This window comes from Trachypithecus francoisi, unplaced genomic scaffold, assembly GCF_009764315.1.
Source record: "Trachypithecus francoisi isolate TF-2019V2 unplaced genomic scaffold, Tfra_2.0 Lachesis_group10, whole genome shotgun sequence".
Taxonomy (NCBI): Eukaryota; Metazoa; Chordata; class Mammalia; order Primates; family Cercopithecidae; genus Trachypithecus; species Trachypithecus francoisi.
Window position 1 is genome coordinate 69,655,650 of NW_022681455.1, and position 23,826 is coordinate 69,679,475.

General features: G+C 41.3%; 1 protein-coding gene and 1 long non-coding RNA gene across 3 annotated transcripts in view; both read left to right on the forward strand.

Annotated features, from left to right (window-relative positions):
• Nucleotides 1–10,971: 10,971 nt before the first annotated feature.
• Nucleotides 10,972–23,826, forward strand: part of KCNQ5 (potassium voltage-gated channel subfamily Q member 5) — a 591,803-nt gene continuing 578,948 nt past the window's right edge. For both annotated transcript variants that reach the window (XM_033217657.1, XM_033217658.1), the window contains exon 1: nucleotides 10,972–12,283. In XM_033217657.1, coding sequence (XP_033073548.1) covers nucleotides 11,886–12,283 — 398 coding nt within the window. In that variant the 5' untranslated portion in view covers nucleotides 10,972–11,885. The remainder of the gene's footprint in view (nucleotides 12,284–23,826) is intronic.
• LOC117087443 overlaps nucleotides 20,120–23,826 on the forward strand; it is a 45,990-nt gene continuing 42,283 nt past the window's right edge. Inside the window, exon 1 of the long non-coding RNA XR_004438814.1 lies at nucleotides 20,120–20,293. This is a non-coding gene — a long non-coding RNA (uncharacterized LOC117087443). The remainder of the gene's footprint in view (nucleotides 20,294–23,826) is intronic.

Genomic DNA, 23,826 nt, shown 5'->3' on the forward strand with positions numbered 1-23,826 from the left:
TTTAAAGCTTTTAAAAAAATACAGTAAACTGTGGCATGAATTAGGTAGGGATACTGTTTGTTCTACAGTTTTAACATATGGTAGGAACTCAACAATTGTAGAGTGGATTGAGGAATGGATAAATTTTTAAAATTCTCATTAAAGGAATATAGGGGCTTGGTCTAAACTCAAGCATGATTAGTCATGACCCAGCTAGCCACTGTAGAATTGAACACTGACAGTCCAGGCAAGGGGCCCAGGCAAGGGCTGAGGAGAATGGCCTCAACATCAGGTGTGGGCAGGAAATAGTCTGCTAAGCAGAAGAGTGTATTCTTTTTTGAAGAATTATGCACTAGCAGGTTATTCAATGTGTATAACACAAAAAGGCTGGAGCCAAGATGACATGCAGAGGGTCCGTAGGTGGGCAAGCAGGCAGTTAACATTGTGGAAGTAGGTAAACCCGTAACAGGACTCCAGTCACCATTTTAAGATACGGGTCAAGACTTCAATTCCTGAGAGATGACTGAAACAAAAATGAGTATGTCCCATCATAGTGTACTGGTTAGGCAGCAGAGATAAAGACTTCAGCAGAGAAATGACTTTGATATATTTACCAGAATTGAGGTTCTGGCTGTACTCATAGGTTTCCCTTGTACTGCATGAGTAGATTCATGGTAGTTTGTATGCTTTGGTGGGCAATATTTTAAAGCTTAGGTTGCAATTATGTTAATACTTATATATGTGTTTGTATATGCACTCACTGAACTACACATACATACATGCTCTTGGCTTTAAAATATTCAAACTCTGCCAGGTGCCATGGCTCACACCTGTAATCCCAGAACTTTGGGAGGCCAAGGGAGGAGGATTGCTTGAGTCTAGGAGTTCAAGACAAGCCTGCGCAACACAGTGAGACCCTGATTCTACAAAAAATGACAGAAGAAAAAAAAAATGCTAGGTGTGGTGGCATGAAACTGTAGTCCCAGCTACTCAGGAGGCTGAGGTGGGAAAATTGCTTAAGATTAGGAGTTCAAGGCTGCAGTGAGCTATGATCACAGCGTGGCACTCCAAACTATTCAACAGAGTGAGACCCTGTCTCTAAAATAAAAATAAAAAATAAAAAGTATCCAAACTCTGGAAGATTAATTTGGAATAGAAACACCATTATTCTGAGTAAATGTGATCCTATAGTATAACCATATGATAAACGTAATGAGAATTCACTGCTGTTTTAGCTCTAACAGAAAGAGCTATAATAAAGATCCAAAATCTCAGTTCAAGGACTTTATAGTGACCACAAACCTTGCTGTCCTAGACCCTCCCTGATAGAAGTGTCACCAAGGTACTCCCAACCAAATCATGAGAAATAGTGTAGATTACCAGGGACATCAAGGAAGTTCTAGCTATTCCAAATTTTCCCATATATCCCATATAAGTCATCCTGAAGATATCCTCAAGAGAATCTTTGTACAATTCATTCCTTTGTCTGGACATGGTGGGTCACACCTATAATCCCAGCACTTTGGGAGGCTCAGGTGGGCAGATCACGAGGCCAGGAGTTCAAGACCAGCCCAGCCAATACAGTGAAACCCTGTCTCTACTAAAAATACAAAAATTAGCCGGGTGTGTTGGTGCGTGCCTGTATTCCCAGCTACTCAGGAGGCTGAGGCAGGAGAATCGCTTGAACCTGGGAGGCGGAGGTTGCAGTGGGCCAACATTGCACCACTGCACTCCGGCCTGGGCAACAGAGTGAGACTCCATCTCAAAAAATTTTTTTAAAAAACCTAATTAATCTAAGAATTACAGCCCAAGGGCCCATAATCTGGGATTGATTAAGCTAGGTTTTTGCAAATTATTTCCAAGAGTCTGTGAGCCTCAAAAGTTGTAATTGTATGCAAAATTATGTTTTTAAAAAACTTTTTTGAAGGCTTTCATCAAATTCTCAGACCTCTGCTATCCAGAAAAACTTTAGAATCATAAATTCACAGATATTCTAGAATAATGAATTCAACAGCTCTCATCAGACATCTGAAATATCACAGATATTTTAGAATGAAAGGATGAATATCTATTACTATTTGAATATTGCTGTTAAAAGTAGAAAGATATGCAAAACTCTATACATTAAGGTTTACTTTGTTTAGTTGTATCTAGTAACTCTTAATAAAATATACATCAATGACTGCATAGCCTCATACACTATCAGACATAGTTGCTTTCATCTGCTTTTAAACTTCACAAATAGTCACCTGAATGAGATCATCTGCAAAACTTAAAGTTTCTCTTCTGGGTTATCTCAAGGTTTACTCATATAATCTGGTTTTTTTACATGACTATATTGCTATTTTTTTTTTTTTTGTATCTGCTAAATTTCAGCTAAATGTTAACAATTACAGAAGCTAATGTTTCAGAGAATTAATCAGCTATTATTTCAAATTGCAGGCTAAATCACAAATGGAATCCAAGCTAAATCTTGTTATACATAAATATTAGTAGTAGTTAACATTTACTGAGTACTTATTACGTGTCAGCACTAAGATAACACCTTTACATAAACTATTTTGTTTAACCGTCCCAAAAGTCCTGTGATAAGGATATTACTATCCTCACTTTAAACATGAAAGAAACAAAGACTTAGCAAGATTCAGTAATCAGTCAGGAATCAGGATCCCACAATTTATACGTTTCTTTCTGATCCCAAATCCTTAGCATATTTAAAAATATATTTAAAGACGTAGTAGTATTTATTGCTCCACTTCTGATTTTTGTCATTAAAACTAATATTGGGTCTGTGGACCCCTGCTTCTTTCCCATTTTTAATCTTCCTATTCACAACAGAATATATCTTCTTCCTTAAAATAATTTTCAACTTTGTGTCTCTCTCTTTAAAAAAAAAAAAAACTTCAGTCTTAGATACAAAATAACATGCAAAAAGGAAACCAGAAACTTGAAAACATGCCAAGTAATACTCCCTTTATGTCACAGTCCCTGTATTGTATATCAACAAAATTTTACACCAGAGAGGTAAAACTCAAGTTGATTGCAATCTCACATTCCCTTTCTTTTTCAGGACATTTGCCTCTTGCTCCAATTAACTGTTTTTACTTTCATGATTCCTATACAAGACCCACACGTTGTAGTGTTTAAATCCTAATGCTTTTTTATAATCTGGAGAATCCAGTCACTGCTGCAGACCCAGGATAGCCAAAAACTCAGGCCCACCACCTCTGGCTATCACTGGCCTCCTCCTTTTGTCTTAGTGGGCCACGAGCCTTGTCATTTTGTAGCTGAGCCATGACTCAAAAAAAGGTGGGAAGTATTCTAAATACTCCAACAAACAGGACCATTCTGTAGCTTGGTGATTTTGCAAAAACAACTTTAATAGCATTTCTGTTAATATAATTTTATGCTAATATGTATATATAAGAAAAGCTAATATGTATATATAAGAAAAAAGCAAATATCTTATTGAAACTCCAGAAACTTGATGACCCCACTCTTGCCAATTGCTGACTTGTCTGAAGGACTCACAGTATCTCCTGTAGCTTTCAGTAGCACTGTTGAAAACTGTGTTGAATACTTAGCAGGTATTGACTTCCTTTTTCTGATCTGGTCAGTTCCTCATCCTTGATTACAAATAAAATCAAGCAAAAATGTGTTTATCTAGCCTGCATTTTCCTTCTTGGTAAAACTAAACATGAAAAATGCATACTTATTAAATAGAATTTTTTGAAATGTTAGAAATAAAATATAATGGCTTTTATTAAAATGTTATTACTCAATAAAATCAATAAAAGATGTCCAAGTTGTTGCAGGCCTCACAATTGACAGTCAAATAGTGTCTGTCAAAATTGCAGCTTAGTTGTCCAAACACCAGTGCAGGCTCAGCCTTGGGACCTGTGACAGTGGCTGCAACAGCCACTCAAGTCTCAAGTGAATCAACATGATTTTGTCTAGTGCCTTCTTCAAACCTAAATCTTCTGTTTGCTTCTCCCACTTTAAAATAATTATCTCCGGCCGGGCGCGGTGGCTCAAGCCTGTAATCCCAGCACTTTGGGAGGCCGAGACGGGCGGATCACGAGGTCAGGAGATCGAGACCATCCTGGCTAATACGGTGAAACCCCGTCTCTACTAAAAATACAAAAAACTAGCCGGGCGACGAGGCGGGCGCCTGTAGTCCCAGCTACTCGGGAGGCTGAGACAGGAGAATGGTGTGAACCCGGGAGGCGGAGCTTGCAGTGAGCTGAGAGCCGGCCACTGCACTCCAGCCTGGGTGGCAGAGCAAGACTCCGTCTCAAAAAAAAAAAAAAAAAAAAAATTATCTCCATTCCCTTATCTTCAAATTATTTCTCTGCTCACTTTGATCTGATTTCTATTTCTACAATTATGCAAGGAAATAAAAATAAAAACAACTTCAAATGACCTCTTTGTTGATAAATCAAAAATCCTTACCTTATTTGATTTCTTTTAGGCATTTCCCTATTGAAGCTCCTTTTTTCTCTATTGTAGCAGTGGTTCTCAGTGGTTACTCAGCTTTCTTTATTTCAGTCTCTTTCCCTGCTTGCTCCTTCTCTCTTATCCCAAATGGTCACACTTACTAGGGTTGGGTTCTCAGGCCTCTTCCTTTTTAAACAAATCTACATGCTTCCCCAGGTAATTTGATTCTGACTTACTGATTTCATCCATTATAAATATAGGTTGATGATTCTCGAATTTCAATTTCTAGCTCCCCCTGAGCTGTAGATCCATATATCCAAGCATCAACTAGATATCTCCACTGAGCTGTCTCAACAGGTATGTCAAACTCAATAGAAAATTGAACATATTTCCCTTCCTCAGACTGCCTTCTCCTTAATCTTTACTGATTGAGTAAATGATACCATCATTCACTCAGATATTTGTGCCTGAAATTGGAAGTTAGGCTCAACATCTGCCATGGATTGGTAGCTTCACTAACCTATAGCATAGACACCGTATCGTTTTCATCTTTGAGTCTCCACTTGGAACAGTGTGTGCCACTTGTAGGTGTACAATCTATATCAAGCCTTTTCTGAAAGTAGAAGTAGTGACATGTAGTATTTCTGGCTTAACATTCTTCAGTGGATCTCCCCACTCATGTCAGGATAAAATCCAAAGTTCTTGCCAAGACTTTGTCATACAACCCTTGTCTTACTTCTATTGCCTCCTGCTTATAGCTACACCTCCAAAAGCAACTAAGCTTCAGTAGAGTCCAACTATTTATTAGTCTCAAAGTATGATCAGCTCTCAAAATTTCACATCTTCTTTGGCTGGGCGTGGTAGCTCACACCAGTAATTCCAACACTTTGGGAGGCCAAGGTGGGTGGATTATTTGAGGTGAGGAGTTCAACACCAGGCTGGTCAACTAGTGAAACCCTGTTTCCAATAAAAATACAAAAATGAGCTGGGCATGGTGGCGTGTGCCTGTAGTCCCAGCTACTCAGGGGGGCTGAGGCAGGAGAATCACTTGAACCTGGGAGGTGGAGGTTGCAGTGAGCTGAGAGTATGCCTGCACTCCAGCTGGCATGACAGAGCAAGACTCTGTCACATCTTCTCAAATGTTTTCTCTTTGAGTTATCCCTCATGTCTTCACCAAAGTCTAGTTATTCCTCAAGATTTAGCTCAGCTATTACATTCTTTAGGAACCTCTGCAGTTTCTGTAACATTCTGTGCAAACCTCTGTGAACTCATCACCATGTTACAATTACTTGCTCATTTATCCACCTCCCCCACTAGTCTATGAACATAACAAGAATCAGGACTGTCTTTCATCTTTGCACCACTCCAGGTAGCTGGCACCTAATAGTTGAAGATTACTTGTTGAAGAGATTAATAAGTTTTGAGAACTTCATAAAAGAAGCTTTCTTAATTTCCTTTTTAAAAACAATGGTAAAATGTCAGTACCACTAGGGGGCACAGACTAGTAACAGAATTTTCAGGTACACTAGCTTAAAAGAGATGTTTGCTTTCCGTGGCAACCTCTTCACATAGTTTCTAAATATATGGATCTCAAAAGGTTCAAATGACTCTATTCAGATTATTCCAAGAAAGACATGTTTAAATAGTTGGCTAAAAGATAGAGAGTAGTGCTGACATATTAACATGTTGGGAAAAAATGAAATCAGGTATGGCCAAATAGAATTAACAGGGTTTTATAAATAAAGCTGAGAATAGCATTAAGAAAAAGATGAAAATGTAAATACAGTTTCAAGAAATTGATACTCTGAGACTTGGGACTATTTTTTAAATTTCAACACAGAAAAGTACCTATGCAGGGGAACTCCTACTTCCACAGGAAAAGTGAACAGAAATATTGAAGCTATTTTTGTGGTTGGAATAAAATCTCAAATCCTCCTCCAGGATAACCAATAGAAACTTTCCAGTGCTTTTCATTTGTAACAAAAAACCATTAAGATTATTAATACAAAATAATAGGCTAAGTATTTTTTATTCAAAAGCTGATATAGATTAGTAGTTAAAAATCTAGTTATGATTATGTTTTTGCCCTGCCTCAGCTACTTTTTAGTTTTAAAAAAATTAACTTGTCTACACTTCAGTTTCTCCGCCTATAAATTGGATGTGATTGTAGTGCTTACTTATAAAACTATTGTCACAATTAAGTGAATTTTTTTTTTTTTTTTTTTGGAGACAGAGTCTCATACTCTGTTACCCAGGCTAGAGTACAGTGGCATCATCTTGGCTCACTACAACTTCTACCTCCCAGGTTCAAGCGATTCTCATGCCTCAGCCTCCTGAGTAGCTGAGATTACAGGCACCTGCCACCACGCCCAGCTAATTTTTGTATTTTTTAGTAGAGATGGGGTTTCACTGTGTTGGCCAGGCTGGTCTTGAACTTCTGATCTCAAGTGATCCTCCCACTTCGGCCTCCCAAAGTGCTGGGATTACAGGCATGAGCTACCACACCTGGCCTGAAATAATTACTGTAAACCACAGTGCCTAACACATACAAAACACATGATAAGTATTTGCTATTATTTTGCTTCAACAATTGTGGTCAGCACAATATTTCAGTAATTCCTAGAAACGTTAATTTTGTTAGCTGCTGGAATAAAAATGGTGAGAACTTGTTGAGCCCTTTCTGCACTATTTCTCTACCAGCCTTTCCTTACAGCCACACTCACACCTGCCTCCTTTCTGCATCCCTGAGGCAAAGGCTGTTCTGAGGAACAATGTCCCATTTGCTGTGTGAGGTAGGTCTGGGACTCTTACTGTGTTATCACTCTCATGCGGTCTGGTGAGGCTCATAGGATCTCTGATGTTGTCCTGGATTCTCTGATTAATTTCTGCTTGTTAAAGAAACAGCGTGAAAAACTTGTATCATATCTCTTAGAGATAAGAATTGTTGATGACTGATCAAAACAAATGGTATATTATGCTGATACATTTAAAATAATAGTAGGAGATAAATATGTTTACTGAACCAATGGTTATGATATCTATGAAATGCAATATAGTTGCTATGCTTATTGGTTTGGTTACAGCCTGACTGGAAGGAAATAAAAGCTAAGGAGAAAGGTGGTGTATCTTAAAGGGACTTATATTCAGGAGTCTGCAGACTTCAGTTCTACCTCTACGCTTACAAGGCAAATTGCTGAGCCCTGTGCACATCATTAAACAGCAGCCAATCATGAATTTCCATTTCTCCATTAGTGCATGTTCTTTTTGTTTGTTATTTTCTACTTTTTTAGTTTTATATTTGCCGCTTCATTATTTTCCCAAGCAGACTCATGTCACAGGCATTTCCTTTTTATTATAGGGTTTAAGAATTCTATTTATCATTCCCTCTCTGATTAGCCCAGGAATTTCGCACTGGATCAAAATGCATCCATATCACTAAAGAGTGGCACTTGTATCACTCACTAGTTGATCAGAATCATGAACATGACCTGGTAGGAGTATATCTTGTAGTAGGAGATTGGGGCAAATGAGAAAATGGGTAAGCATGAAGAAGAAGGAAAGTGGCAGAGTAATGGGTCATTGGCGCTTTGTGAAACTGGTCCAGATCCAGTTATTCTGGGCCTCTTATGGGCATTGAAAGCCTTTTTTTGTGCATCTCTAGCTCATGTATAGAATTTTAAATATTATTATTTCAGAGTACCTTTCAGAAGGATAATACAATGGAATAGAAAATACACTGAGGCCAGGAGCTCACGCCTGTAATCCCAGCACTTTGAGAGGCTGAGGGGGAAGAATTGCTTGAGTTCAGGGGTTTGAGACAAGCCTGGGCAACACAGCAAGACCCCATCTCCAAAAAGGAAAAAGAAACACATTGAAATAAAATATCTCTAGAAACTATGTTCACTTGAAACCATATCCATGTAGACTTCAGAAAATGTTTCCAAGGTCATAAATTTCAGGCAAGCATCTTAAGAGAATGAATGAGTAAAAGCAAACACATCTCAAAAGATGGGGAGGGCCAATCAACTCATATACTTTACACTAGCAGTTAACATTTGCCTTTACCTCTACCTCTTCATACTGCTCTAATGTAATTATAATGCATAGACTATACACTGTTGTTTTACTCACTGCTCAGTATACCTATCTTCTTTTCTTATATTTGAATTTTAATATTTCAGCAAAATGAACTAATAAAAGGCAGTTTCCTAGCAACATGTGTATTCAAAGGAACAACAACAAAGCTTAATCACAAACACTTTATTTTCTCCAAAGTTAATTCCCGTCTTTTGAGGGAAGTTAGCAGGTAGCAAATAAAGCAAGGTGCAAACAGAGACTCATAGGAGAGGCTGGCACAGCCTCACTTGGCTTTTTCTTCCTGGGCATTCAAGGGTAGGATGGTTAGAGCTAAGCCAGTCTTTCTCAGTTGTTGCAGTCAGAGAGATTGATACAAAACCCCAGAACCGTGTGCTCTTTTATCCATCCTTTGCTGGAGATGCAGATTGATGGGTGGAAGGAACAGTGAACTAGGAAGCCAGGTTGTTGGATTCCTAGTAACTCTCACATACTACCCGCGAAAACTTGAGCGGGTCCTCTTTTCCTGGGCTGTGTATCCAAATGGCGGTTACTCTAGAAGACATAAGTGAAAGGTCCTTCCCAGCAGCTCAAAACCGCTACCAGAAACCGGTTCTTTCTTTCTTCTTCTCTTCTTCTTCTTCTTCTTCTTCTTCTTCTTCTTCTTCTTCTTCTTCTTCTTCTTCTCTTCTCTTCCTCTTCCTCCTCCTCCTCCTCCTCCTCCTCTTCTTCTTCTTCTTTTCTTTTTCTTCTTCTTCTTCTTCTTTCTTTTCTTCTCTCTTCTTCTTCTTCTTCTTCTTCTTCTTCTTCCTTCTTCTTCTTCTTCTTTCTTCTTCTTCTTCTTCTTCTTCTTATTCTTCTTCTTCTTCTTCTTCCTTCTTCTTCTTCTTCTTCTTCTTCTTCTTCTTCTTCTCTTCTTTTCTTCTTCTTCTTCTTCTTCTTTCTTTTCTTCTTCTTCTTTTCTTTTTTCTTCTCTTCATTAAGCTTAAATGGCATTTGCTTAATCAATAACACAGTTTCACTAGAATTATTGCTGCACCCGCAGAAAAGCATCACTCGGAAATTAAGCAGCTGGCTGTCTTCCAGGGAAACGTGTCCCTGTGTCCTGCCTTCCTGAGACTTCTTGCCTGTACGCGGGGCCCAGCGGCGCCAGAGAAATGGAAGTGACTTTACCTACCCAGAGAAAGTAGAAGTCTGCAACAAGGAAAACAGCTAAGTTAAGAGGAAGTGGTTTTCATTTTACTGCTTGCAGAAAGGCCAAGATTTTGACGTTTAAAGCGGGCACACGAGTCATTTTAAGTCTCTAGATCTTTCACCCTGAAAGTCCCTGCACAGAAACTCCATAGGGAGTCTAAATATAGCAATAGCACCCCCCTCCCGCCCCCTCCGCCTTCAGTCAGGGTCCCGCGCAGCTCTAGGATTGGAGAGCTTACTCCAGGGCGCTCTCTGCATCTGCCTCGAATAGCACCGCACGGAGCAACCTCTCTCGCACCTCCACAGTGCGTGGGTGTGAAGTGTATTAGGGGAAAGCTAGAGTGACTCTGGGTGCTGGTGATCGGCTCACAGTCACGTGGCGTCGCCGCCAGCTGCAGAGAGCTCCCAGCTAGCTTCTGCTGCCCAGAGGCTTGGGGGAAAGGAGGGAGGGCTTGCTCCTGCTGGTAACCAGGAGCAGGCAAGAGGGCTTCACACAAATAATAGTGATAATAAAGAGTAAAAGCAAAGCATTTAAATCGAGTTACTGCAGGAGACAAAAATCAGCTGCTGCGGGCGTGGGTGTGTGTACAGGGTGGAGGGGAATTGGGAAAGTATTTATCTCGGAGGGGCGGAGACGGCTGCAAGAAGACTTTTGCCTTAGCATTTTTTTAGCCTTAGGAAAGGAAGAGGCCCGAAGGAATCCACCTTGCAACTATCTGCTGTGTCTTTGTGGTGGAAGCTTAGTTTTCCCTTCAGTTTAATTTGATGATTGTTTTCGTTCATATTCGGGGAAGAGCCACTCTGTTGGAAGAAGTCCCCGAGCCTGGCATCCTTCAGTTTTCCCCATGCTGAATGTGAGGTTTAAACTGCTTTTTCTTTGTAATATACTGTTTCTGAAGGCCAGAGGCGGCGGCCAGTGGCACCGTGGCCTCTCTCTCCGCCAAGGGTGCCTGGGCTTTGGACCACCCGGGTGCCAGAGGTGGTGGAAGACCCAGTCAGTTGTTCCTTGCAACAGGTCTCTAAGCTTGTAAGTTATAACATAAGGTGGGTGGGGTCGGAACCCCAAAAAGCCGGCGTCCGGGACACCCCAACCTCAAGTTTTCTTTACCAGACACTGGGGTCCTCGCTGCCGCTGCCGAACTTCTCAATCATAGGACTTTCTTGGACTTAAATGGAAATTTCTTGACGGAGGGAACCGGGTTTGTTCTCCCAGGCTTCGCGCCGCAGTCAGGCAGAGCCCCGGGGCAGCTCGCTCACAGCGGAGGAGCCACTTTGGAGTTTTACGCCCTTTCCACACCCCACCCATGGACTGGAAAGGATGTTCAGTTACTCGCGGGCTTGTTGTCTGATACTGGGATGGAAAGTCACAGTCCGCAGGCTGGAGTGAGACCCGGGAAGATGCCTGGTCCTTGCCTCGCGGATTCGGCAGCCGCGTCCTTCGAGTCTGTCCACTGAACTGCGGAGGACTCGCCCGTGTGCGGGGACCCGAGTGCCACTGCCCGGAGCGTTACCTTGCGCTCCAGCCTCCAGGCTAGCTAATACCTGGAGGGCAGGGCAGGGCTGTTCCCGCTCTCACCCCTTGCGGAAGGATGGCAGGATCCGGCGCAGCGACGTAGCAGCGGGAGAGCACAGCGACCTGCGTCTCCAGTTTCTCCTCAGGACACAAGGCTGACTTCACCTTCCGGACAGCTGCAAAGCCCCTGCCACAACCAAACCAAACTCGCGCCTCGGAGAGGGGCTTCTGGAGTCGGTTCACTGCAAGGCGTGGGGGGAGAGGAGAGAGGGAAGAAAGGGGAAGCCTGGGGCTGGGTGTGCGCGCGTGGGAGCGCGCCTCGGAGCGCCCCGCACTCCCCCACTCCGTCCCCGGGGGCACTTTGGGAAGGAGGGAGTGGTACTCGCGGGAATGAGGGAGAAAGAGAAACCCTCTCAAAGTGACGCCCCAAACAGGTCCGGATTTAGAATTCGAAGCTAAAGGCTGTTAGAAATCGGGACTCCTCGGCCTCCTCTGCAGCCCCTCCTTTCCCGCCCCGAAGCCCGGGCGGTTTGCTGGCTGCCTGCTTCCCCGCCCCCGGCTCAGAGGTCTCTGGCTGGCGGGCGCCCCGTCGGCCGCCGGCTTCCTCTTTGAAACCCGCCGGCGCACATGAGGCCGCTGCCCCCGCCGCAGGCGCTGGCGGCCCCCTCGCGGTGCCCGTGGTGATGCCATGCCCCGCCACCACGCGGGAGGAGAGGAGGGCGGCGCCGCCGGGCTCTGGGTGAAGAGCGGCGCAGCGGCGGCGGCGGCGGGCGGGGGGCGCTTGGGCAGCGGCATGAAGGATGTGGAGTCGGGCCGGGGCAGGGTGCTGCTGAACTCGGCAGCCGCCAGGGGCGACGGCCTGCTACTGCTGGGCACCCGCGCGGCCACGCTCGGTGGCGGCGGCGGTGGCCTGAGGGAGAGCCGCCGGGGCAAGCAGGGGGCCCGGATGAGCCTGCTGGGGAAGCCGCTCTCTTACACGAGTAGCCAGAGCTGCCGGCGCAACGTCAAGTACCGGCGGGTGCAGAACTACCTGTACAACGTGCTGGAGAGACCCCGCGGCTGGGCGTTCATCTACCACGCTTTCGTGTGAGTACCCGCGCCCCCTGCTATGCCCGCTCCAGGGGACCACTGTCCCTGGCCCCTGGGGCGTGCTCCGCGCCCTTGGGCCCCGCGCGCGTGCACACGTGGTGGCTTTTATTTCTTCGCACGTGTTCGTGGTCTTCCTTCTGGAGCCTCTCCCTTCCCCCAGTCCTACTTCTCCCATCTCCACAGCTTGAACCATTTCCCCGAGGACACCCAATGAACTGCCCGGTAGCTTCAGGCTCCCGGTGTGGGAGCCAGGCAGACGCGGGACTTAGGCTGCGCGGATAATTGGGAGCAATTAGGTCCCAAGATACGTAAACTTCAACCGAACGGGGCGCCCGGGAGCTAGGGAATGCAAAGGGAGGACAGGCGCCCGTGTGAGGCTTGAGAGTACATTGGGGAGGTTAGGAGGTGATGGCTGGGTAGGACCAGGAGGAGTGAGGGGGCGCCGAGGGCTAGGTCCTCAGTCCTAGGGGCGGAATAGGGGAAGCTGCTACTTGGTGGAGAGAGCTGCTAGGTTTTAAGTGCGCCCGGAAACACGCCTCGCCACCACCCAGTCACCACCAACGGAAAATCTGTCAGTGCATGTAGCCCTTCCTGCCACGGAGAAGGTGGCCAAGGTCTAGAGGAGGCTAGCAGGCCAGGCGAAGCAAGGCTCCCGCGCTGCAGCGGGCAGGGAGGCAGCTGGGAACCTGGGGCGCAGGAACGCGGGCAGAGGTGCGATAGCAGAAGCGCAAATGGGTCACCTCGGACAGAAATCAGGCAGTGGATTAAGTCCCCATTTGTGGCGCGGAGTCAAAGTGTGTGTGTGTGTGTGTGTGTGTGTGTGTGTGTTTTAAGTAAGCCTTCTCCATCTAGCAGAGAATGCTTAATGAGAAAATGATTGGAAGCAAATGTTTATTTTTCCCTTAGGCATTTAAAACCTTTCAGTGGCTTTAAAGTTTACTACTGTTTTTCCCACAAAGTCCATTCATTCAGTCTCCTATTAGAGTCACGTTTATCTGGGCATTTTAAGGTTGTTTTTATAATGTTACTTCATCTCTAATTCTTTTTTTCTTCCTCTTCTCCTTTTGCTTCCTCTCTTTTTAGTATCATTATTTCTGCTTCTTTTTTGTTAAGATGAAATATAAAGACATCAACCTTAGAAGACCAGTAGAGAAAGTTGCAGATACTCGCTGATACATTCCTTGTTTCCTAGTAAAATAAGTTTTGAGCACACGGACTAGGTTTCTTTAGAGATAAGTTGTGTCATCCATACATAACTCTCTCCGGGGGTGTAGAATTAGCATCAACACCAGAAACGTGTTTTGAAATAACGTGGAAGAAGGGCTGGTTTTGTAACTAGGTGAACCTGGAATTCGACCACATAGGAGTCAGGAAATTGGTGGAGTCTACAATCTGTGGGTCTCTGGTATCTGGAAAATTTTACAGTTTCTGATTGATGTGAACATGTAGCATTAGGCAGAATATTCCAGCCAACTTTCCGTTTTACAATGCACACAAGGAGAACAGTTGTGTTGCATCAGTATTACATCAAAAAGTATAACTTTTATGTAAGATTCACATTTATTTAAATGTGGTTAGGATAATGATAGAGAAATGCTACTGACACTTTTCATATTAATCTCCTCTGAACTGATATATAATTAAACATATTACTTAATAAGCCTGGTAAATTATTTTGACCTGTCAGAATATACTGAAATAATTTAGCAATTACGATGCTCAATTTGGTAGCAAATATGTACTGTATACATTATGATTTTTTCTTTACAACTGTATGCTTAAAATATGTATGGCTTTGAATTTTAAGTATGATACCATTTCTAGACTTTCATTTTTGGTATATTATGCATTGTATATTCAGAGAGAGTTAAAGAAAGCCTTGGTTGGTGCACATACTTTGCATCTCCTAACTTGTTCTTGAACATGAATGAGAACTTGCAATGCAACATTTTCTTTTCCATATGTTGGTGTTAACAGGTTTGTATGGGCTTACAGAATTTTAAAACATTGATAAATGATTTTTCCAAAGGTTCAAGGTTGTATACTTCTCTATCCACCAAGCTTTATCAGTCTAGCAGTATCTTTAGTGGTAGATAGGAAATAAATTATGTACTTAATAGATGTAATGTGAAGTTTTGCATTATATATTTTGGAGTCTGAAACTGTAATGCCTCAGCAATTAGATAGGGGTGCTAGATCCACATTAGCACAAAGAGGGAATGGATAGTATCATCTTCTGGGAGGATTGTGCACAACTAAGCAGACCCTGGGGAAAGAGGCCATCTTTGGCAGTTGCTGCTTGTGATTTTAAATGAGCTTTAGAATAGCCAGACTTTATGCATTACGTTCATTTATCGAAGTTGCTTTATGCTGTAAGTTTAACTAGACCCCAAGAAAATAATTTCAAGAGAGGTGTAATTAACTAATTCCTTGTCAGTCTGGGAATCCCCAAATCTTACTTTAATAACAGTTTTTGTAGCATATTAAGGTTCTTGCCAAGAACAAGTGCACTGTGATTAATGAGGTACTTCAGGGATGAATTTACTTGGTCGACCAGTGTTTTCACTGCCAAGAAACAAGAAAAGCATGTTTAAAGTTATGCTTGAGGTAAATTTCTATTATTTATGCAAAAATAATTATTATAATGGTATTTTAGGGGTATAAAATGTCTTTTCAAGAGTACATATCCTAGCCTATTGATAGGATGACTGGACAGGGCAAGGGATGACCTACTTCAAATACTTTCCCTTAAACTTTTTAAATTAGTGGGGATTAGGAGATCCTTGCCCTTACCGTTCTTTATGATTTACCTGACAGCCATATTTCCTGTCTTCAACTTTTCTTCATTTTACTAGTGTGCTGTTCAAACATGAGGTGACTCATTGCCTCGAATGTTGTTTGTCCCTTTTTAATTCTTCCTTGTTTAGGGAAAATTTTGAAGAATAATGAGGGTAGTAGAGGAACACAGGATGGGGCTTCGTATATAAATTTGCACTGATGCAGCAAATGTGGTTCTGCGAAATTACATGGGAAACGGTGTTGTAGATACATGTAATTGATCACTTTGCCTAATGTATCTTTGTCAGACTTAATGCTATGGGTGCAAATTTATAGATATTAAACAAGGAGACAAGAGGAAGTCACCCACGCTAGGAGCTCTGAAGTCCTCCTTTTTCTCATAGTTACTCCCTCTGGTCAGGCAAATGGTCATTAAATACTGTTTGTTTACTTTATAGGTATTTTTCAAATACATTCCCTTTTCTTCTTTACTACTTCTATTCCATTCTGTTTCTTAACTCTCTATTGGATGGTTTGTAATATTCTCCTGCCTGATCGTCTGGCTTCTGTTCTCAGCTTTCTCTCTGCTCTAACATCATAGTATTGTTCGTAAAATGCAAATCTTATCATATCATCCCCTTGCCTAAAATATTTCCATGACTCTCATCACCTACTCCTTCATCTATTTATCCATCTACAAGTATTGGAGTGTGTAATATGTGCTAATTCCCAAATTAACAAGGCAAAGGCCTCCACTCTGGAGGAAGGAAAAGACTCCAGCAAAGGACTACTACAAGCCTGTGAACAAGTGTGAAACAATGTTATTGGTGTGCTTAGAAAGAGAGGTTACGAAGTGAAGCCTGGGCAGAAATGTCAGCACAGGCTTCAAAGGGGAAGTGAGGTGTAAGCTGAGTTTCCACAAATGAGTAGTTAATTTTCAGGTGGGCACAGCAGGAGGGAATGAACAATCTTGACAGAGAAAACAGCTTGAGTAAAGATATGGGGTTGTGAATCAGCACAGTAATTCTAGGTGCTGTTAAGTATTTTCAGGGTGAAGAAAGCCACAAGAAAAGAAGATAGAGCAAAAGGCAAGTAACCAATCTCTTGGATAGCTTCAGATGCTGACCATAGAATCTGGTATTTATCCTGTAGGCAGTAGTGGGCATTGAATGGTGAAAATCAGGGGAATGACATAATCAGATATAAATTTTGGAAAGATCTGCCTTTCATTAGTTCAGTAAATAAATCGGAGTGCAAAATGGAGTCAATATGGCCTATAAGGAGATGATAGCAATTGTGTGAGTTTTCCATTCATTGTTGTGTTCATTTATTCATACACTTATTCTGTGAATGTCTGTTGACTATCTACTATATGCTGTGGATCATACTAGAAAGATGAGAGATGATTTCCTAAGGAACTAAGGCAGTAACTGTGGAGATGAGAAGGAGGAGTTTAACCAAAGAAATGTTAAGGAGATAAAATTTGCAGATTGTTTTCACCAGTCTGACATGTGGTATGAGGAAGATGATTCTGACTTGGTTGATTTGAGGAATGGAAGTTCCGTTCACTAATATATGGGACAAAGAGTGAAGGGCACATATTCTGGTGAATATAATGGGTTCAGATTTGAATATGTTGGGTTTTAGATGTTTGTGAGTCATTCGGGTGGAGATTGTAAGTGGTGGGAGCATAGCAGTGAACGAGGCACAGTCTATTTCCAACCATGTTGGATCAGCAACCAGAACTATTTCTGGCACATAGAGAACACTCAATAAAATATTTTTGAAGGAATGGATTCATTTACAAATCTGGAGTTTAATCTAAATATCTAACCAGATATTTAGCTTTGAAAGCCTCTGTCAGTTTTGTGGTAATTAAAGCAATGAGTAGAAAAAATGAGATAGTCCAAAGAATGTATAGAGTGAATGAGGGCATAGTGGAGGCCAGAGACTGAGGAACACCAACACCAAGCAGTGGATGAAAAAGTAAGAACCAATGGAAGAACCTGGGAAAAGCTTGACAGCAACCCAAAGGCCAAGGGAAAATCCAGGGGATCTTATTTTCATGAAAGTAAAGGAAGATGCATATGGAAAAAAGGTTATGGCCAGCAGTTTCCAGTGCTGCAGAAAGAACTAGAAAAGTTAGGTAAGATTTCATTGGATTTCTTATGAAGGAGGTCACTGGTGGCCTTTGCTGCTGCAGCTTCAGTGGGGTGCTAAGGGTCATAAATATGATTCAAGTGGACTGAGGAATGGTTAAGACTTGGGAAAATGGATACAGTAGTGTAGGTTAGATTCCAGATTCCTTGGAAGAGTTCACACAAGACCCTCAGGGCATAGACTCCTATGTAACTACTCCCCTCTAATATGCACTCTAAGCCCCACCCTTACTGTACTGCTCCACCCTGTGTCTCACCACCATGGGTTTGCTCATGCTGTTTTCTTGGATTCTCCCCACATCTTGCACCCTTGCTATTAAACTCCTAATGTTTCTTCAAAGTACAGTTCAAAGATCACTTCCTCTTGGGCATATTTCCAAACAGTTCCCTTCCCTCTGCCAGGATGAGTTAAGTACCCCTTGTTTCAGGTTCCATGGCACTCTACCAGTGTCATCATAAGGGTGCTTCCCCCATTGTACTGTCATCATGGGCTGCTTGGTCTGTCTCTCCCACATGAGAGCAAGCATCCATACAGTGAAATTTCTACTTATTTCTAAATATTAAGTGCCTAACAAGGTGCCTCATGTCTAGTAGACCCTCCATAAATGCTTGCTTAATTGAGTAAGTAAATAATTTTCCTTATAAGCCTTCCACAGAGGAGCTTCGGGGTGAGCAGAAGCTGAAAGAACTACCAAGTCTTTTCAGTTTTCTTAGAAGTAAGACACTGACCATTCATTTAAAAGGACTAGAAGTAGGAGATTAGTGCTTTGCTTGCAGTTTTGCCACTAATTAATTCTGTAAGTCATCTCACACTTCTGGGTCTCCAAATCTTCATCTGTGATATGGGCACAATCGTGTCTGTGATCCGAGATGGTGGAGGATACTGTAGAGAGTCTAAAATACTATCATAAAAGAGAAGGAGTATTTGGAATAAGAAGTAACCTGATCTTTTTATCATTTCCCTTCCTCTTCTTTGAGCTTGAGGGTTGCCTCTTAACTAGTTGCTTTAACTTAATTCCTAAATCCCCAAGGTCTCTGTGCTACATAGTAGCCAAAGTTATCTATCTTTCTTTCTTTCTTTCTTTCTTTCTTTCTTTCTTTTTGTTTGAGATGGAGCCTCAGTCTATTGCCCAGGCTGGAGTGCAGTGGTGCGATCTCAGCTCACTGCAACCTCAGCTTCCAGAGTTCAAGCGATTTTGCTGCCTCAGCCTCCTGAGTAGCTGGGATTACAGACTTGCACCACCATACCTGGCTAATTGTTTTTGCATTTTTAGTAGAGACGGGGTTTCGCTATGTTGGCCAGGCTGGTCTCATACTCCTGACCTCAAGTGATCTGCCCAACCTCAGCCTCCCAAAATGCTGGGATTACAGGCATGAGCCACAGCACCTGGCCCACAGTGATCTTTCTAAAGACTTAACAGAATACATCACTCCTCCTCTGCTTGGAGGAGGATCTGTTTATTGCTTGTCTCCTCCCTGACCCCCAATTCTTTAAAGGCAAGGGTTTCTGTCTATCTCACTATTATATCACCAGCACCCAGAACACTGCCTGTCACATAAAAGATGCTCCATGCATACATGCTGGTTCATTTACTGACACCCCAGATCTCCAAAATATACTATTAGTTCCCTTGTGGAAGATGGAATTTTACTCTTTTGGCCATTCTATGTGTCAGACTCAATTAGACCTAATAAATTACTTTACTACTTACATATATATTCTATTCTGAATTAAGTTTATGTCTGTAGAGACTGATGTTTACATATTCTTTTTGCTCCTGCATTCCTTTAAAAAAATCACTGATTTCTCTTAAGTCTACAGAGGCCTCGCAGAAGTTATACTACTTTATACTGTGCTGATATATAAAATCTTCCGTACTCTTCTAATCAGTCTTTAGAAATCTAAATGATGCTATTGTACTTGAGGACCATGTTACAATTAGAAATGTTGAAAAATGTTAAAATATTAGTACTTGGAATATGATAGCCTAAAAGGAAAAAAATGAAAAGGGTATTTCAAAATGAAATGAAGGACTGATACAAAAAAACTATAAACAAGAAAGATAGCCAGCAGCCTTCTGAAAACTGCTTGCAAAGAAGTAGTGCCAGTTTTAATTTTTAATTGCAAATGGCTATTTTGGCAGACGAAAATGCCAGCAGAGCATGTTTTATCCTGGCCCAATGGTGTGAAACTACTTGAAGCCCAATTGTTGAACAGCCACAGCTCATAGTTATGTTTAATATGTATGTGTTTTCATTTTAATTTCCTTTTCCTTCAGCCATTTATGAGTGCGTTATTTGAAGTTTTATTTGGTTGCAACCTGAGAGAAAGATTGGCCACACATCTGCATTTTTTTTCATAATTAATGAAATTCTTTAATGGTCTCAGGGTTTCAGGTGATCTTTTAATCCTTTGCAATCAGTGTGTCTGAAGAATGAGCTTCCTAAATGTTATTAAAGTCATCAATTTCTAAACTTAAAAATAGCTTGAAGTTTTTCATCATATACATTTGTGTATTGTGCATATATATTTCATACTCATACAAATACAAGTGCAACATGAGCACATACATACTGTATCTTTTAGCAGAGAATATGTGTTAGTGCAAATATGTCTATTTCCCTTTGGTTTGATCCTCTAAAAGTAAAAGACACTGGAATAAAATGCAATTTAGAAATGAAAAGAATGTTAAATTTACTCTTGATAATATAGGGCTTATCTCATAATTTGAAAGATCATTAAATTTTTACATGATGAAGAGATATACACTTTTTACAAACTCATAGTGGTCATTGTTGTCATTTATTGTACCTGTGAGGTAATTCTAGAATCCCTATTCCTTCTTCAGTCAGTGGCTGCATAATCTAATGATAATGTTATAATCCATCACTTCTCTTTGTAAACAGTCAATTTAGTTTAACATTTGATTAACAGCCATTGTGTATGCCAGGCAATGTGCTAGATGCTAGTGCTTCAAAGAAAGGAACAATGTGGACCTGACCTCAAAGAAATCCATTGGAGAATATGAGAGATTTAGATTTAATGATCAACATTACTTTTACTATACAGGTACCAGTTTCTTAATCTAGAAAATATCAGTAACAGTTTCTTAATCTATAAAATAGGAATAAAATATTACTTCAAGATGTTATGATATTATATGGATTGTATATGTGTACATAATGTTTAATATATACATATTCACACTTAGCATGGTGGCTGTCATTGAAACTAGAGGGAATAATAGACGCAATGTGGTAGAAGGCTGTATTTATATGATAAAGGCCTAGGATTTTATCCTCTATGTGATGGGCAATCTTTGAGGAAGATAGGATTTAGGCAGGTAATGTCATTGGATTTCCATTTTAGATTGGTCACTCTACTAGTTCTATCAGTGATGGCTTGAGGGAGACAAAACTGGAGGTAGAGGTTAAATTTTAAAACTGTTGTTCCAACTTAAGCAAGAGATAGTTAGGACTTAGACTGGGGCAGTGGTAGTGAAGATGGGGGAAAAGTATGACAATAGAGTTGAAATGTGTTAGTGAATGATTGAATGTGGAAGATTAAAAGATATAGATTTGTGATTTCCAGATTATTGGATTAGGTGGTTGGATAAATAATGGTGCTATTAACTGAACTCAATACAAGTGGAACAACAGGTTGGCGAATTGCAGAGGTGATACAATGAGTTTAGCTTTGGAAATGCTGAGCTTTTGGTGCCTGTGGGAATTCCAACTATAAATGTACAGTAGCTCTTAGATGATGATTTAAAAGACATAAAAATACAGACAAGAGTTAAAATCATGAGGAAAGCAAATAAAGATTAAGGGTAGGCGGTCAAGGATGGAAATCTGGAGAATACCAACATTTAATTGATGAGCAAAGGAAACAAGGAATGACAGGCTGTAAGGAAACACTAGACAAAAAGATGTTCAAGGTTGTGGAAACTAAGGGTCTGAAATGTAGAGAGTGGTTCAGTAAGATAAAGACCCATCAGAAATTACCATTGAATCTGGCAATGTGGAATTCTTCAGTGATTTGATAACCTCATCAGTGTTAACCTTCAGTGAAGCAGTGAGGGCAGAGGCAGATTGCTGTTAGCTGAGAAATGAATCAGAAGTGAGGAGAGGAAACAGCATATTTAGGCCATATGTTCAGTTTGTTTGGCAAGAATAAAAGGGAGATTGGACACTAGCTACAAGGAAATACAAGGCTAAAAGGAAAATCAAGAGAGAATAAAGTCATAGAGAAGAAGATTTTTTTATCACAAATAATAGTCATTTTAATTATTGATTATGTGCTGGACATTGTTCTAAATGCTTTATGCACATTAATTCTTTTATTCCTCAGAATAACCCCAATAAGTAATATTAGTGTTATAATCTCCCTTTTAGCAAACCAGAATACCAAAGTAGGGGGCGGTTTAGTAACTTGTCCAAAGTCCGCTACTGAGTTAATAGCAGAACAGGGCTTTGAACCAAGGCAGGTTGGCTGAGAGCCACACATGCTTAGCCACTATATTTTATTTCCTTTACTTTGCCTATTAGATATTTTCTTTTTCTTCTTCTTCTTCTTCTTCTTCTTCTTCCTCCTCCTCCTCCTCTTCCTCCTCCTCCTCCTCCCCCTCTTCCTCCTCCTCCTTCTCCTCCTTCTCCTTCTTTCTTCTTTCTTCTTCCTTTTTTGAGATGAGTCCGGAGTCTCGCTCTATCGCCCAGGCAGGAGTGCAGTGGCGCGATCTCGGCTCACTGCAAGCTCCGCCTCCCGGGTTCACACCATTCTCCTGCCTCAGCCTCCCAAGTAGCTGGTACTACAGACGCCCGCCACCACGCTGGGCTAATTTTGTTTTTGTATTTTTAATAGAGACGGGGTTTCATCTTTTTAGCCAGGATGGTCTCGATCTCCTGACCTCGTTATCCGCCCTCCTCGGCGTCCCAAAGTGCTGGGATTACAGGCGTGAGCCACCGCGCCTGGCCAGGTTTTTTTCGTTTTTTAAAAAATCGACTTTTATTTTAGATAAAGGGCGTACTTGTGCAGGTTTGTTACATGGGTATATTGCATCCAGGTAGTGAGCGTAGTACCCAATAGGTAGTTCTTCAACCTGTGGCTCTTCCCTTCCTCCCACTTCTAGTAGTCCCAAGTGTCCATTGTTCCCATGTTTATGTCTATATGTGCTCAGTATTTATCTCACACTTATAAGTGAGAACATGCGGTACTTGGTTTTCTTTTCTTCCATTAATTCGCTTAGGACTATGGCTTCCAGCTACATCCATGTTGCTGCAAAGGACATGGTTTCATTCTTTTTAATGGCTGCATAGAATTCTATGGTGTATATGTACCTTTTTTTTTTTAATCCAATGCACCATTGATGGGCACCTAGGTTGATTCCATGTCTTTGCTATTGTGAGCAGCATGGCAATGAACATATGAGTGTGTGTGTCTTTTTGGTGTAATGGTCTGTTTCCTTTGGGTATATACCCAGTAATGGGATTGCTGAGTGAAATGGTAGTTCTATTTTAAGTTCTTTGAGAAATCTCCAAACTGCTTTCCACAGCGGCTCAACTAATTTACATTCTCACTAACAGTGTGTAAGTGGTCCCTCTTCTCTGCAGTCTCACCAGCATCTGTTGTTTTTTGACTTTTTAATAATAATCATTCTGATGGTATGAGATGGTATCTCACTGTGGTTTTGATTTGAGCATTTTTTCATATGCTTGGGGGCTGCTCATATGTCTTCTTTTGAGAATTGTCTGTTCATGTCCTTTGCCCACTTTTTAATGGGGTTGTTTTTTGCTTGTTGATGTGTTTAAGTTCATAGACTTTGGATGTTAGACCTTTGTCAGATGCATAGACTGTGAATATTTTCTCCCATTTTGTAAGTTGTCTGTTTACAAATCAGAGATGACACAAATAAATGGAAGAGCATTCCATGCTCATGGATTGGAAGAGTCAATATTGTTAACATGGCCACACTGCCCAAAGCAATTTACAGGTTCAATGTTATTCCTATCAAACTACAACCTCATTCTTCACAGAATTAGATAAAACTATTCTAACATTCATATGGAACCAGAAAAGAACCCAAATAGCCAAAGCAATCCTAAGCAAAAAAAAACAAAAAAACAAAAACAAAAAAAACAAAAAACAACAACAAAAACAAACAAACAAACAAAAAACTGGAGTCATCACTATCTGACTTGAAACTATAAAAGGCTATACCAACCAAAACAGTGTGGTACTCGTACAAAAACAGACACATAGACCAATGGAACAGAATAGAAAACTCAGAAATAAAGTGGCACACTTACAATCTGATCTTCAACAAGGCCAACAAAAGCAAGTAATGGGGAAAGGTCTACCTGTTCAATAAATGGTGCTGGGATAACTGGGTCCAGAAGAATGAAACTGGACCCCTACCTTTCACCGTATACGAAATTATCTCAAGTTGGATTAAAGACTTAAATATAAGACTGCAAACTAGAAAAATCCTAGAAGAAAACCTAAGAAATAGTTTTCTCAACATCAGCCTTGGCAAAGAATTTTTGACTAAGTCCCCAAAAGCAACTGAAGCAAAACCAAGAATTGACAAGTGGGACCTAATTAAA